Below are 15,867 nucleotides of genomic sequence, written 5' to 3' on the forward strand. Positions count from 1 at the left end.
GAAACATTAACCGAGATGGCCTTTGTTGTTGATATGAGTGTTGTCTCGTTTTTTCACCGTAATTCTAAAGTTAATATAATCTGACTGAGGAATCTTTGACAAGTAAATATTTTAACTGTGGTCAAATGTTAATTAACTTTTGCCTATTTAACTTAATCCCAAAAATTATTATTTAATTCTGCAATTTGCCTTCATTAGCGATTATCATCAATTTGGTTATCGGTACACAGATAGGCTACTAATTAAAGCTATAGTATATGATGTTAAAAATCGGTCGAGAAAGCCTGAGACGTTAGGGAAGTTTTAAAAAACTCATCCCACCCCTCCACACACACACCCATCCCCTCTGTGCTACCTGATCCCTCCCACCGGGAAACGAATTGAACAACGTCACTCAGTCAAGCTGTGATCACCGGTAGTAAACATCGGAACTGAGATGTACGCTGTGTCAAGGACTTCAAGAAATATAATTACTTTGACCCGTGATAGGCGATGCTAAACGGCTCTCATTCCAATGCCGACCGGCAGCAGGAGCAAGTTGTCTAACTGAAAAAAAGCTATTTATGTAACACGTCACACCATAAAAGTATAAATAAATGTTTACCTGCTCAACAAAAAGTCAGCCGTGTCAGCGTCGGTCTTCAGTCCCAGATCTCCCTGAAGCTTCCTCCAACGGTCAATGGTGGACCCTATATTTATCCTACTCAAAGTTCGGCGTTCTTCACATTTTTTTTAATCTCTGCTCGTTCCTCTAATGACTTTCTCTTTCGTCCTAACTTTACTGTAGAGGCAAGCAGGGGACGCTTGCTGATGTCTTTTTTTATCCATTGCTTATATGCTACTTAGCTAGCTACCATAGACTGTCAGCTGCTTACACGCGCCATTTCATGTCGCAGGAGGGGGGCGGGTGCGGTGGGGTGGAGACGCGAGCGCCAGGCGGAGTTTCAAGTGGAGCTGGTAATTGGATGAGAGCAGTTGACCAATGTAAGCTGTCCGGCCGGACAGCTTACATTGGTCAACTTTTTTGCGGCTGTACAGCCTATAGAGTGAATGGATTTTTTTCATTCTTTTTTCTATTCATATGGTTATGATTGTACTATATAACAATAACCAGCATCTAAACGAGGATATTAATAATGAACAATCTTTGAAATCGTATACCCTAGCTTTAAACTAAACTGAGCTAGACAATGACATCTCTGAATTTCAATAATGAAATGCCTTTAAAGGTGGTATCAGTGATTTCAGGCCCAGAAATAACTGATCACATTCATCTAATGTTTCCTAACGACCCGCTAGCTGCCCGCCCCATAAGCAGGCCGTCAAAAAAATGTGTCTCTGTAGGCAGCCGTGTTCCGACTTTGCGTGCAGCAGTGCACAAGCGCAAAACCTCACAACACCCACCCCCTGTCGGTGATTGGTTGGAACACAGTTTATTTTGGTTTTGGTGGTTGTTGAAACCAATAGTTTTTGTGTGCAGATTTCAGAGCCTAGGCTGCCTACAGAGACGTGTTTTTTGGACGGCATGCTTACGGGGCGTGCAGCTAGCAGATCGTTAGGAAAAATTTGATGAATGTGATCATTTATTTTTGGGCCTGAAATTGCTGATACCACCTTTAACTGAAAACTGAATGTTTAATCTTATTATTATACATTACTGACACACTATCCTCCATTTTGATACTGTTAAGTGCTTTGACACAATCTGTATTGTTAAAAGCACTATAAAAATATAGGTGACTTGACTTCATGTCGATCCAGTGAGCATTGTTTTCTCGTGTGATGCACGCACGTTTGCGTTTAAATCTGTTCATCAAATAACGTTAATGTATTAACCGGCATTTATGACAGATGAGCAATGCATTTGTTACAGTATATTTCAATCTTTGATAACAGTAGGTAATAAAAATGCAACGGATCATGTTTGCTCTGGTCCAATGAAAAAATATTAACAGATAGAACTCAGGACATTTTTGTTAATGTAAAATATAGGCTACCTCATTGTCATGTTCTAGACTTGTTATATTTAGCTTTAAATAAAAAAAAATACTCCCTTAATATTGTGGCAGTGTTTTTTTCTCCATGGTATCGAAAATGGTATCGAATATAGATATTTTTCAAGTTATTGGATCAAAGTTAGAAATTCTAGTATCGTGACAACACTACTTTCTAAAAGCAAAATTCATTTCAGCTTGTGTTTCCGGTGACCCAGATTCACATGCGTATGAAGTAAATGGAAGGAAAAGTTTAGTCTGACCAGCACTTAATAATTAAAACGTTTTTAATAACATAAATACAAATCTAAAAGTTGATGTTAAAATATGGCAGTATTGTGTGTTTTAATGTTAATATCACGTTTGATATTTGTGTTATCAAATATATTTAATAGTTCTTGCTACAGAAACATTACCTTACAAGTGTTCACACTGTGACGAGTACTAAATAAAATTGAGTTTACACTGATCTTTCAAATATTACCGAATGTTATGTGGACACAATGACTGTCTAAAATGTTTTTAAAATACTAATTGAAAGATCAGTGTACCTCATTCATAAAGTTTCTTGGACATATAATTAATTTATAAAAAGACATACAAACTATTGTAACATTTTATAGCAGTTGTATATTACATCTGGGCTAATTTTTATCTCCATTCACTCCATATTTCTCTCTTTAAATTATTTTGAGTGAAAATTTAAGTTTTTCTTTCATTTCAGACCTGATGGAAGTGAAGGAGGAGAGAGAAGAACTGATTGAAGTGAAGGAGGAGAGAGAAGAACTGAATGAAGTGGAGGAGAGAGAAGAACTGAATGAAGTGAAGGAGGAGAGAGAAGAACTGATTGAAGTGAAGGAGGAGAGTGAAGAACTGAGTGAAGTGAAGGAGGAGAGAGAAGAACTGAGTGAAGTGAAGGAGGAGAGAGAAGAACTGATTGAAGTGAAGGAGGAGAGAGAAGAACTGAGTGAAGTGAAGGAGGAGAGAGAAGAACTGATTGAAGTGAAGGAGGAGAGAGAAGAACTGAGTGAAGTGAAGGAGAAGAGTGAAGAACTGAGTGAAGTGAAGGAGGAGAGAGAAGAACTGAGTGAAGTGAAGGAGGAGAGAGAAGAATTGAGTGAAGTGAAGGAGGAACATCATGTCCAACCTAGAGAAAAACCTTACACGTGTTCACACTGTGACAAAAGATTCAGTCGTTCTGGAACTCTGAAAACACATGAGAGGATTCACACTGGAGAAAAACCTTACAAGTGTTCACACTGTGAAAAGAGATTCAGTGACTTGTCATCTCTGAAAAGACATGAGAGGATCCACACTGGAGAAAAACCTTACAAGTGTTCACACTGTGACAAGAGATTCAGTCGTTCAGGAACTCTGAAAACACATGAGAGGATCCACACTGGAGAAAAATCATACAAGTGTTCACACTGTGACAAGAGATTCAGTCGTTTATTACATCTGAAAACACATGGGAGGATTCACACTGGAGAAAAACCTTACAAGTGTTCACACTGTGACAAGGGATTCAGTCTGTCATCACATCTGAAAAAACATGAGAGTTTCCACACTGGAGAAAAACCTTACAAGTGTTCACATTGTGAAAAGAGATTCAGTGACACATCATCTCTGAAAAAACATGAGAGGATCCACACTGGAGAAAAACCTTACAAGTGTTCACACTGTGACAAGAGATTCAGTCGTTCAGGAACTCTGAAAACACATGAGAGGATCCACACTGGAGAAAAACCTTACACGTGTTCACATTGTAAAAAGAGATTCAGTGACTTATCATCTCTGAAAAGACATGAGAGGATCCACACTGGAGAAAAACCTTACAAGTGTTCACACTGTGACAAGAGATTTAGTCGTTTATTACATCTGCAAACACATGAGAGGATCCACACTGGAGAAAAACCTTACACGTTTTCACACTGTGACAAGAGATTTAGTCGTTTATTACATCTGCAAACACATGAGAGGATTCACGCTGGAGAAAAACCTTACAAGTGTTCACACTGTGACAAGAGATTCAGTCTGTCATCACATCTGAAAAGACATGAGAGGATCCACACTGGAGAAAAACCTTACAAGTGTTCACACTGTGACACGAGATTCAGTGTGTCATCAACTCTGAAAAAACATGAGAGGATCCACACTGGAGAAAAACCTTACACGTGTTCACACTGTGACAAGAGATTCAGTCGTTCAGGAACTCTGAAAACACATGAGAGGATCCACACTGGAGAAAAACCTTACACGTGTTCACATTGTGAAAAGAGATTCAGTGACTTATCATATCTGAAATCACATGAGAGGATCCACACTGGAGAAAAACCTTATAAGTGTTCACACTGCGACAAGAGATTCAGTCTGTCATCATCTCTGAAAAAACATGAGAGGATCCACACTGGAGAAAAACCTTACAAGTGTTCACACTTTGATAAAAGATTTAGTCATTCACTAAATCTGAAATCACATGAGAGGACCCACAGTGGAGAGAACCTGCACACGTGTGATCAGTGTGGAACGAGTTTCTGTTTTAAAACTCACTTGAAGCTACACATGAAGATTCATGCAGTGGAGAAACCACATCACCACAGTCTGAGATCACGGTAAGTAGGTCATCTTTGTGTTGAGAAATGGGAAATCAGAAAATTCAACTGGAAATAAATATTTGTTTAGAAAATATTAAGCACGATTTCAAAAATCGTTGCAATGCCCAGTGCCCTAATATAGATGATATTAAATGTGGCACTGCACAAATGCCTGAAAATCTTTTTATATTTTGCAAGGATTGGACCACACATTGTTGTTCTAATAAAAAACATGACATAGGCATTAATTACGTTAGCTAATACGTTAGGCTACTGGCGAGGCGACATACAATAGTAATCAGACTAACATACGGTGCGATTTTTCAAAATATATACTGTAATTCAGTGTGTATATACCATAAACAGTGATGTGACGAGGTCTCTCTCTCTTAACTGTTCAACTGAAAAACGCGGACCTGTGATTCCGCTTTGCGAATCGCAAATCAAGCAGTGATTGGCAGCACTCTGATCCAATGGGGTTGGGCAATGTCAGGTTGACAGTAAATCTAGCCCAATGATTTTGGGTGGGCACCGGGGGGGGGCGGTGCCACCCCGTGCCACCCCTCTAGACACGCCCCTGACGAGCAAGTCATGATTAGCAAGTTGTTTGTTTAAAATAGTCCATTGAAAGTTCCACTTTTGCCATGTTGAGACATTTACATTTATGCCCTTGGCAGATACTTTTACGACGGCTGAAAGGTCAGTATATGTATCGCCCTCTGTTGAACAGGCGTGACTTTGCTTTTCCTTCAGTCCAACACATATTTTTGTTTGACGTTTGTTGTGAAAGGGCCATTTGTCAACAAATTATCACATTTTTGCATCGCTTTGGTCAACAATCACATTGTTTCAAGCTGATTGGCCTCTGATTTGATGGAATTACAATGACCTTTAATAGTTTTCAGTCATGTGTTTTTCGCAGAGCCGTGGAGGGCAAAACAGCCTTAGAACTGCATCACAGGCCTGTCAATTTCTATAAATATGTAAACAAGATGCAAGTTTTGGGCACTTATGTTCCATATACAGCAACTTCACAGTATTTCAATCACTAAAAACAGCGGGACATTTTAAAACACTTAACCTGAAACACTTAAGCCCTATTCGCACGGGATAAGTATTACCTGGTGACCTCTAGTCATTTGTAATTATTGCGGAGGTTGTCTGTGATCTTAATCCCTTGCGAATCGGCCATATCTGTAATTTGTAAAGTAAAAATTCCCCCGCAAATTACCTACCATATTTCGCAGAACAACGAGGTCCTGTGATATTAGTCCTGTGTGAATCGGCATCTCTGTGATTTGGCAGGGTTGTTTATAATTTTTTTCAAACTTTTTGTTACTCGTGCGCCTTTTCATCCATCATATCCAGGAGATAAATCAGTAAATTCGAGTAAAATCACAGGCTTCGGTTATCCCGTGTGAATCCGCCACACGGAATTCAGATGTGGGGGGGTAATTTCTAAATCACACGTGGTCCCCATGTAATACTAATCCCACGCAAATAGGGCTTAAGGATGGGTTGCACCAATAAGGATTCAATTAAGTTTACCGTTAATCGAGAATTTGTTGATTTATTTTCAATCGAGTTGTGTTTCACCACTTAATTTTAAACAGATTAAGCACTCAGAAACACTGTTAGAATTAAAGGGCTGATCAAGCAACATAGGCGAAGGGTGAACTGACACCAGGATCCAGAATCCTTTTTAGTGCAACTCACCCTTCAAGTGCCTTAATGTACTAAAACAGTGATATTAAAAAATCGAATTTACCTTGTTGATAATACATACCATATACATGTGAGCAAATGAGCCAGGAATATTAACGCAATGCATTTTCGGTGAAAAAAACTCTTAACGTGAAAACGTACTCTGTTACATACGTAACGTCCTGGTTGCGTATGCAACCCACCGTTCCCTGAAGGAGGGAACGGAGGACGTAGTCGACGTCGACTGAATCGGGATCGCGCTAGAGATCATCTTCGATTACTATTGAACGAGCCAACCAGGACGTTCCCTTTCAGTCGATAACGTCAGACGTAGTCGATAACCTTTGAAAACGCCACTAAAGCTGCCACCTTCCAGTGCCTAAACAAAAGCCGCCTGATGCCCCCGCAAATTTAAGGCGGGGAAGGACAGGGCTTAGGCCAGGGAAGTCACTGCTGTTCCTACAGGACCACTGGGAAAGCGTTCCCCGTACATTGGAAGGAAGGGACGTTGCGGAAGCCACATCCAACCCAGAGGGAGGTAACGTGGAGAATACACATATTAACTGGGCGAAAGCCGGGCAGTTTAACATATGGAATGTCACTGGGGTGGCTCCAGCCTAAGACGGGGGAGACACACCGGACAGTGACGGCAGGGAGACTCTGCCGAGGGAAGACACGGGCTCGCCGCAGGGAGCCATATCGTGGAAGAATACACATATGGGGTCGCCGTAGGGACCGCAACATATGGACCCAGGCTAACACAGGTTCCACACTGCTAACGAGTGGTAGGCCTAACACCAGACGTTCCGCACGTCCGACGTCGGGGGGGGGGGGGGGGGGGGGTGTGGAGGAACTCAACAGGGTTCAATTTTAAGGGAACTCAACTGGAGTAGAAAGGCGCACGTATCCAGTCCATAGGAGGGGAATGGCGCAGCAAGCCGACACTTGAACCGGGCTCACGGTGAAACTGGCATCATGAGAAGGGAGCCCACGGGAAGCAGCGGTTCAACTAGGTGTAGTCCAGCCCCCAACTCTAGAATCTGTTTTGCAAATCATATCGTTAACGCCCAAGCGGAGCACTTTACACTCATCACAGAGGAGCTCAACACCTAAGTGGACATGTTTCATCTCGGATTTTTACCGAATGAAGGCAAGCACTAAGTGCAACTTTGCATGGAAACAGCCTTCCCTCTCTGCTGAATTCCAACAGATATTTGTAGCTGGTCTGAGGTCTATGGCTTGCGTTCTGTACACGTCTAAGCGAACGGACAGAGAAGCCAGGGCTGGATCTGCCTCCTCCAGGCACAATACGTTGACCGAAAGCGAGCAAGTCCCTACCCTCTAGTAGAGACCACGCGAGCAGGAGAACTGATATAACAGAATTTTTAACTCACTGCCTGCAGTGGCTCAGGGGCGGTCTCTGCAGTGCAGTTGCACCAGGGACAAGGCCCAAGAGGATAAAGAGGGACGCAAAGGATTTAAAGACCTTGCTCCTCAGGAACCTGACGATCAGGATGTGCTTCTGCACACTTCTGCAACACGATGAGCGTCGTTTAAACACCGAGGCAACACCATTTTGAGGGTGAAGGAAAACAGCCTACTCCAACCCATTTTGCAGGAAAGAGAGCACTGAAGTGATCGAAAGCTTTCAGGATCTCCTCTGGAGAGGAGACGCACTCAACGACTAGGTTCCACTTCTAAAGGCGTAAGCATGCTACCCATTTCAAGGGGGTGCTCGCAGAAGTGATTGTAACTATCACATCCTGTGATAGCCACCTGAACCTCCGCGTTCAGATGTAAGACCGCCCGGAATCTCCGGGGCAAGAACGCGGGTGCCATCGTGCCCCGACCCTGAAAGAGTTTTCAGGGGAAGTCAGGAAGGCTGTCGATGGGAACCAGGTCTAGTTGGGCCAATAAGGGGCAACTATGAAGACCTGCTCCTCTCCTGACTTGGCACGTAGGTGCAAGCGACGGGCGCAAAAAGACAGGAGCATTGCTCAACACAACACGTGAAGATCACTGAGCTTCAGGAGCATTTTCTGCTCAGCACTTGAGTGTGATAAGTTCACTGAGCTTCAGGAGCATTCCTGCTCAACACATGAGTGTGATAAACTCACTGAGCTACAGGAGCATCTCTGCTCAACACTTGAGTGCGAAGAACTTCACTGAGCAACAGGAGCATTTCTGCTCAGCACTGCGTGTGATGAATTCACTGAGCTACAGGAGCATTTCTGCTCAACACCTGAGTGTGACGAACTCACTGAGCTACAGGAGCATTGCTGCTCAACACCTGAGTGCGATGAACTTCACTGAGTTTCAGGAGCATTTCTGCTCAACATGAAGTGTGATGAATTCACTGACTTGAGCAGGCGCAAGGCGACCATGAGTAGCAGTCGCTTCTAGAAGGCTTACTGGGGAAACGCATTTCTTCGGGCCCCTGGGGCAGCTGAGAGCCAGTGTTTGTCCAAGGGTAGTCCACTCGGTTTACACAAACACTGGCAGTAAGACGAAACGAGAGAGGCAACTGAGCGGCCCCGGAATGGTCATGACGCAGCTGGACCCAGGGGATTGAGTCTCCACTTACCCTGGCTATAACTGTCGTGAGGCTCGATGGCGGCACGATTAAGTAGAGCGGGAAGAGTGGAACAAAGCGTCCTCAGAAGCTTCTGACTCCAAGGAGGAGGTGATGGGTGAGTTGTGACATGCAAGGGAAGCTTGCGCAACGGTCGCAATGTCTAACAGCTCGAGGCACGAATGCCCGTGTAGTCGAGGGTTGCCCAGGCCCCCGTTAAAACACGCCCTTTGTACATGGCCCCTCTGTTGAAGAGGGTTTGGCAGCAGACCGGGATGAACTATAGTCACACAGGGTGAGCTGCTCTGCCACGGTCACCTCGGGACTCGATCATGAAGCTAGCGCTGAAGCGTCACATATGGAGGAAGCCAATGGCTGCATCTACCACATACGCCAGGAGCCTCTGAAAGTTCTTTCAGTGGGACCCTTTCTCACTTCAAACACCAGCTGAACACCTTCTCATTGGAGAGACGTGTTAGACCGAGTCCACCTCCAAAACTGAAAAAGAGATACTTAGCATGTGGGCGAGATTACTCTCTTCCAGTTGACCTGAAGACCCAACGGGCTCTGGAGCACTCGAAGGGAAGGACACTGTACTGATACTCCACCCTTACACGCAACACACAGGATGGCCTGCGGTGCGGAAGGTAGAGATCTGAAGCATATGTCTTTCAGGTCGGAGCTGCAGACCAATCTTGGGCCAAGATGGTCACGACCCACCACCTAGTAGCACGAAGAGCGAGTTTACCCCTGGCCTTCGTACCGGCTGGAGGAGCGGCTATATCAAATCCCTCGCCGGCAGGATGAGATATGCCCGCACAAGTCAGGAGCACTGCTCAACACTCGGTGTGATGAATATCACTGGATTTTCAGGAGCACGTCTGCTCGACACCTAATGTGATGATTATCACTGATCTGAGCGGGATAGCCGAGCCTGAGGTGGGGCAGCAAAGTAGAGAGAGTGGTGTTAGTGTGCAGTGCAACACTTACCTGTCTCCACTAGCGGCAGGGGGACTTGAGAAGGCGGATGACCGGGTCCTCGAACGCCCCAAGCTGCCTGCTGACGACCAGGGGAAGCTGGGGGATGTAAGGCTATTACAGGGTCACACCCGCCAGACTGGTCCACATGGGACCCAGGAATAGAAAATTTGCTCTTTTTCTGAATATGTGGGTACCCGTTTTTATAGGGGCCAGCAGCGGAACAAACACACACATAACAAAAAACTCCGGCCGGCCCTCCAACCAGCCAGAGGGAGTGGATCGGCGGCCACTCCACGAGCAACTCCTCCATCCCTGGGAGCCCATCCAGGTTCAGCGTTTTCTTTTCTGCTGATGCTTACCACCTGGCTTGGCAGCGCGAGCTGCAACCTTCGTCGCCCGGAGGGCGAGGTCAGTAGCAGTGCGGAGCTCACGTCCGGACTACCCTCGTTCATGTACATGAGTGCCTGGGCCTGGTGGACCTGGAGCAACGCCATGGCATGCAGAGAGGAAGCGGCTGTAGAGGAGTGAGGGATCCACGGGGCCTGGCCGGGCGGATTACCCGTCACTGTGATCCTCAGATCACCCAGCTTGGACAGCACCCCAGTCTTTCTCTGGGAAGGTAACCCAGAGTAAGAACAGGGACGGGGCCCAGAGGTGGGGACTGCACCAACGCTTTTGACGAAGGCGAGTCTAGATCTCAACACCGAGATGGCCATGTTCCCGCAGTGAGAACATGACTCATCCACGAAAGCTGCCTCGGCATGCTGTAAGCCCAAACATGCGACACAACTTTCGTGACCGTCAGAGGGGGATAGCGCCAGACCGCACCCAGAAACGCACGGATGGAATGGCATCTTGAAAAAGACGCACTCACACCCGTGTTGCTCTTTTAGGAAATGGGACCGTCACCAGTGCCGGAGCACACAGGTAATGACCGCGGCAAACACTGAATAGTCTTTCAACCAACAGTGAAGCACTCACTTCTCGCCCTCTAACCAACCGTCAACACACAAGCAAACAATAGAAATTTGATGCTGTTAAAACAGCAGTTGAGAGCTGAGAAGCTCACCACGCTTAGAACACCAACACTGGAGAGGTCTTCCCGCAAGAACACCGACACACTCGCTCGTTGAACACAACAGCACTCTTCAGAGACATCAAAGACGAACGGCTCCGAAGCGAAAGGCAACTAGTGCAGGCATCCACTTCCGTATTTATACCCGCGCCGCGGGGGCGGAGTGTGTGATGCAAATCACGCACGCCAAATTCCATTGGCTCGGTCAATAGTAATCGAAGATGATAGGCTCTCTAGCGCGATCCCCATTCAGTCGACGTCGACTACGTCTGACGTTATCGACTGAAAGGGAACCTCGGTTCTCTCTAGAAGAGGGAACGAGTATTGCGTAAGCTAGCTTACGATACGGGTAAAGTCATCTTTGCTTGAGATATTGAAGCCAAAAATTATCCTTAATTTTGCATTTATTGTCAACGCAGTGCAGCAGCCAGCAGACCTAGAGCAGGCCATATTGTGTGCTCATTGGCTGCCGTGCGGCAACTGCTGCAGGCTACCACTGAGCCTCGCGCGTGACGTCACGCCGAATGAAGGCGCTTTGCGTCATAGCCCGGGGTGAATGGGGGTGGCTTAGCGTATAAAAGCCAGGCTCTGAAGCTGCGTCACTGGTTTCATCAGCTGAAGCGAAAAACACTTGTGGCACCTGCACGGTCGGGTTACGCAATACTCGTTCCCTCTTCTAGAGAGAACCGAGGTTACGTATGTAACCGATTACGTTCTCTTACGAGAGGTTCTCTCATATTGCGTAAACTAGCTTACGCTACGGGAACCCATTGTCAACGCCGTGCGCGCCCAGCCTCCAATTCATGAGTCCTAGGAATTCCCGGGAAACAGGTGGCCAGCAATGCGGGCCAGCACATGTTGTAAGCACATACAGGGTATACAGTCCACTTGGGAGAGCGTCGAGGAGACATGTGAGTGGAGCCTCGCATAGAATGGTGCGTTCCACGACTTAGAAAGTTCGGCATGAAGCTTTGGCAGAAATGGCGCAGATCTGGAAACGGGCGGGGGGCGCCGGCTGTGAAGGAAGCAGCCATCGAGCCTATTGGGCGTGGGCTCCTTAGGCGGTGACCAATCCAGGCCGAGTTGGTCGACGGCCTTTGAAAGAAGGCGCGTGAGCTCGGCGTCCACGCCAGCCCGAGTCCTGCTGGATTCCTGGATCGAGGAGGAGGCGGAGTGATGGGAACTTGACCACTCCTCGTTGTCCGATGCCAGGATTGAACAGTTGTCACCTGGGTATGCTCCTTCAGCTTCGTCCCCTGAGGCGGCGGCAGCGCGGGCCGAAGCCGGCGGCTGCGCGTCCGGGAGGGGCGGAGAAGGAGAGAGTGAGGCTGGCGGGATGCGATCCGGCGAGCACTTCACTGTGGCCACAGGCTCCGGCATCCTCTGCGCACGGCGCTTCTTCTTGCACGGTCCAGAGGGTGGAGTGACACCGTCCGGGGTGAATGCTTCGAGTCGAGCCCGCAGGGTCGACAACGGAAGCGCTTCATGGTGCTCATAGCCGCCCGATTCCAGGGCGAGGGCTGCGTGGTCTGGGCCCAAGCAGAGAGCTCAAATGACATGGCGCTCTCCTGCGCTGAGCGGGCTCTACACGAGCCGCAGTAAAGGCGAGGCATTTTTAGAAAAACACTCGGCTCTTTTAGTGAGAGAGAGTGAGTGTCGCTGCGCGAACACTCACAAAAGGCAAGCACAAAAAGGATACTCAACTCTGGATGGCGTAGCAGGCACGGAAGGCTGAAGGTGGCGACGACGGCCGGCTTCTTCAGGCGTTTTCCTAAGCTTGCTGGTCGCTAGATTCGACGGCGGAAAGGCTTCTCTCAAAGTCCAGCGATGCGGAGAGCTTCGCTGAAGATGATGAAATCAGTTACGCAGCTTCTGAGCCTGGCTTTTATACGCTAAGCCACCCCCATTCTGGCGGGCTGTGATGCATAGAGGGCGCGACGTCACGCACGAGGCTCAGTGGTAGGCTGCAGCAGTTGCCGCACAGCAGCCAATGAGCACGCAATATGGCCTGCTCTAGGTCTGCTGGCTGCTGCACTGCGTTGACAATAAATGCAAAATTAAGGATAATTTTTGGCTTCAATATCTCGAGCAAAGATGACTTTACCCGTAGCGTAAGCTAGCTTACGAAATATGAGAGAACCTCTCGTAAGAGAACTACAAACCACTGGAGGGGAATGGAGAAAAGCCTTTTTTTTGCCCTCCAGGTGGCGTTCCTATAATGGTGTGATATCATGTGAAAACTATAAATTGAACTTGTCAGTGATCTCGACTTTGGGCTTCACTTATTTCGCATTTGTCTCTCATTTGTAATTTCTCTTGATTTAATTTTTCTTTTAGACCTGATGTCGTGAACAAGAAAGACGTGGACAAGATGTGAAAAAGAAAGGAAAAACAATGAATTTCTGGTATGTCAGAAAAGTTTAACCAGTTCATCTTTAATGCAGAAAGAAAGTAAAATTACTTATTTTCTTTGTTACTTTTACTTAACTTAGTTAAGTAGAGTTTACTTAATTCCATATGTGAAATTTACTTAAAAATGTGTGTGAAATTTACTTAGAAATATTGTGCAAAATCTTTCCAAAGAAAAATTAAGTACATTTAAAAAAATTGTTTTTTTCATTGTAGCTACATCGTGCCTCTTTTATTTTTATTTGTTTTGATTTGATTTGTTTAACAATGTTCATGTTAAACAAGCTGTTTATAAAATAAAGCTGTTTTTAATTTTCATTGATGACTGATTATTGCTGTTTAGATATATTATAGACTGTTAATACTTTTAATTAAAGGCCTATAATTCAGTGTAATTTACCTAAATGTTTTGACAATTTTCAATGAGAATTTTCAATTTTCACTGATAGCGTGGGCTTTAAACACCGTGGGCTTTAGAACCATAGGGATGGCACTGTTGGGTTTGGCAGGGATACAACTTATGTGGAGGAAATAACCACCATCCAAGAAGGCCAACACTGTACCCACCATTTTGTGTAATGCACTAACGCCTGCTGCAGTGTAATGTGTAAGATCCAGATGTCTGTTGAGGATGTTCCAGTGGTTACTGGCCTTAGACCAGGGGTCTCCAAGCTTTTGGTGTGCGAGGGCTACCTCAAGGGATAAAATAATCTAGAAGGGCTACTTGTTTGTTATACTCAAATATTTATTATACATATAACATGGCCGTGATTTTTTTACTTAACCTTTACTTTTAACTTTTACTTTTTTACTTTTCACCATCATATGCAGAATGATAAAATATCTTAATATTCTGGTTCAGACTTATAAGCGTTTAGAAAAAAATAAACAATTCCTTGGTTTTGAATTCCAACAATTCCTTGGAAATATGTACATTTATAATTTTCTCTCTGAAAATCACATTTAACTGCCACACAATTTTAGGAGTCATTTGCCACCAATGGCAACAAGAAAAGTGTTTGATTTTGTCTCATCATAGAAATGGACAGTAAAACAAAAAAGCTTAAGTTGGGATGCAAATCTAAATTAGTTTAAATAAACTACATCTGTAAAAAGTGTAAAAACCTCATTTTTAAATATTTTGATACTGCAGTTGTAGTTGTAACTGGACAGCCCTTCTGTTTTTCATTTGCTCACTTTCATAGTAATTGTTGTGACTTCATGAAGCCTCGTGGTGTGAATGAAACATCAAACTGATTAGGAATAACTCTTTTAAATGTATTTGTGATACTGGATATCAAGGGTGAAACTGTTAAAAATGTAGACAGACATTAATCTCATTCAGTGTCAGTCATGTGTGTGTGGAATATAATTTATTAAGCATTTAAAATCTCTAATGAGAAATTAACATGTTAAGTTTAAAAAGCAATCATAATAAGCTATTTTATGACTTTCAGAACTAAAATTATTCCTGATTCCTGCAGAATCAGTATAAAATAAGAAAATGGACAATAACAATGTGTTGGTAAAAATGTGTAAAGAGTTTAATCAATTTTTACATGAAGCAAATACAAACATTGAGTAAAAGTGAATGAGACAGATCGCTCTCTTTACTGACTTATAAGAGCCAAAGCACCTCAAGAGAAGAAAAGTGTCCAGTTTCAAAGATTCACGAAAGTATATCTTGCGTTTGCATGGAAGAGTAGAAGTGGAAGAAAAATTAGATGTTTTGAAGAGTTAAAAATTAATATCAGATTCATGTTTCTATTAAAAGTGTTATGGTCTTCTTCAGCTCCTGAACCTTGCCCTCAAATGTTTTTTTTTTTCCCATGTGAATTTTCTGGTGGTCTTTCAGTTCATTGTCTGTAGTAAATGACTTCCTTCAGCCTTGAAACACACACCGCCGTGTCTTTTCTGCTGTAATATAACGAATAAATCCTCTCCTTTGTGTGAATCTTCAGGTGTTTCTTCAGGACTGTGAAACTGTTTCCCGCACTGATCACAGTTAAATGATCTTTCTTCAGGATGAGAAGCTGATGTGATTTCAGAGAGAAAGCCTAAGTGAAACTCTTCCCGCATTAATAATAGTACTAATAATAATAATTCATTACGTTTATATTGCACTTTTCTGGACACTCAAAGCGCTTCACATAGAAGGGGGGAATCTCCTCAACCACCACCAATGTGCAGCTCCACCTGGATAATGCGACGGCAGCCATATTGCGCCAGAACGCCCACCACACACCAGCTCACTGGAGGAGAGGAGACGGTGATGAAGTCAATTAGTATATATATATATGGCGATGATTAGGAGGCCATGATGGACAGAGGCCACTGGGGCAAATTTGGCCAGGATGCCAGGGTTACACCCCTACTAAATTGTGGTCTCTCTCCTATTGTGGATCCTGTCGTCCTGGCACGAGGCCCAGAAGTGAATTCTTCTGATAAATCCATAGACATGAGATCTCTCCCAACTGTTTTACATGTCCCAAAAGTAACAAAAAGTTTCCTTTTTGAATTATTGTGTTTGTATTATTC

General features: G+C 44.7%; 2 protein-coding genes and 1 pseudogene across 8 annotated transcripts in view; 2 read left to right on the plus strand and 1 right to left on the minus strand.

Annotated features, from left to right (window-relative positions):
* The window catches only part of LOC143714394 (uncharacterized), a 185,255-nt pseudogene that overhangs the window by 96,879 nt on the left and 72,509 nt on the right, over positions 1-15,867 (minus strand). The window lies entirely within an intron of this gene.
* The window catches only part of LOC143714410 (uncharacterized), an 81,702-nt gene that overhangs the window by 65,197 nt on the left and 638 nt on the right, over positions 1-15,867 (plus strand). For 2 of the 6 annotated variants that reach the window (XM_077205549.1, XM_077205548.1), the window contains exons 2-3: positions 2,749-4,606; positions 13,125-13,331. In XM_077205549.1, coding sequence (XP_077061664.1) covers positions 2,749-4,606; positions 13,125-13,230 — 1,964 coding nt within the window. In that variant the 3' untranslated portion in view covers positions 13,231-13,331. Of the gene's footprint in view, positions 1-2,718; positions 4,607-13,124; positions 13,648-15,290; positions 15,599-15,867 lie in introns of those variants that run through there. The other 4 variants (XR_013195482.1, XM_077205547.1, XM_077205551.1 and 1 more) reach the window with 4 other exon arrangements.
* LOC143714367 (uncharacterized) overlaps positions 4,523-15,867 on the plus strand; it is a 288,790-nt gene continuing 277,445 nt past the window's right edge. The window contains exon 1 of the mRNA XM_077205482.1: positions 4,523-4,606. The gene's annotated coding sequence lies outside the window, so the exon portion shown is untranslated. The remainder of the gene's footprint in view (positions 4,607-15,867) is intronic.

Source organism: Siphateles boraxobius, unplaced genomic scaffold (assembly GCF_051911475.1).
Source record: "Siphateles boraxobius isolate OS27281-9 unplaced genomic scaffold, OSU_SipBor_1 54, whole genome shotgun sequence".
Lineage (NCBI taxonomy): Eukaryota > Metazoa > Chordata > Actinopteri > Cypriniformes > Leuciscidae > Siphateles > Siphateles boraxobius.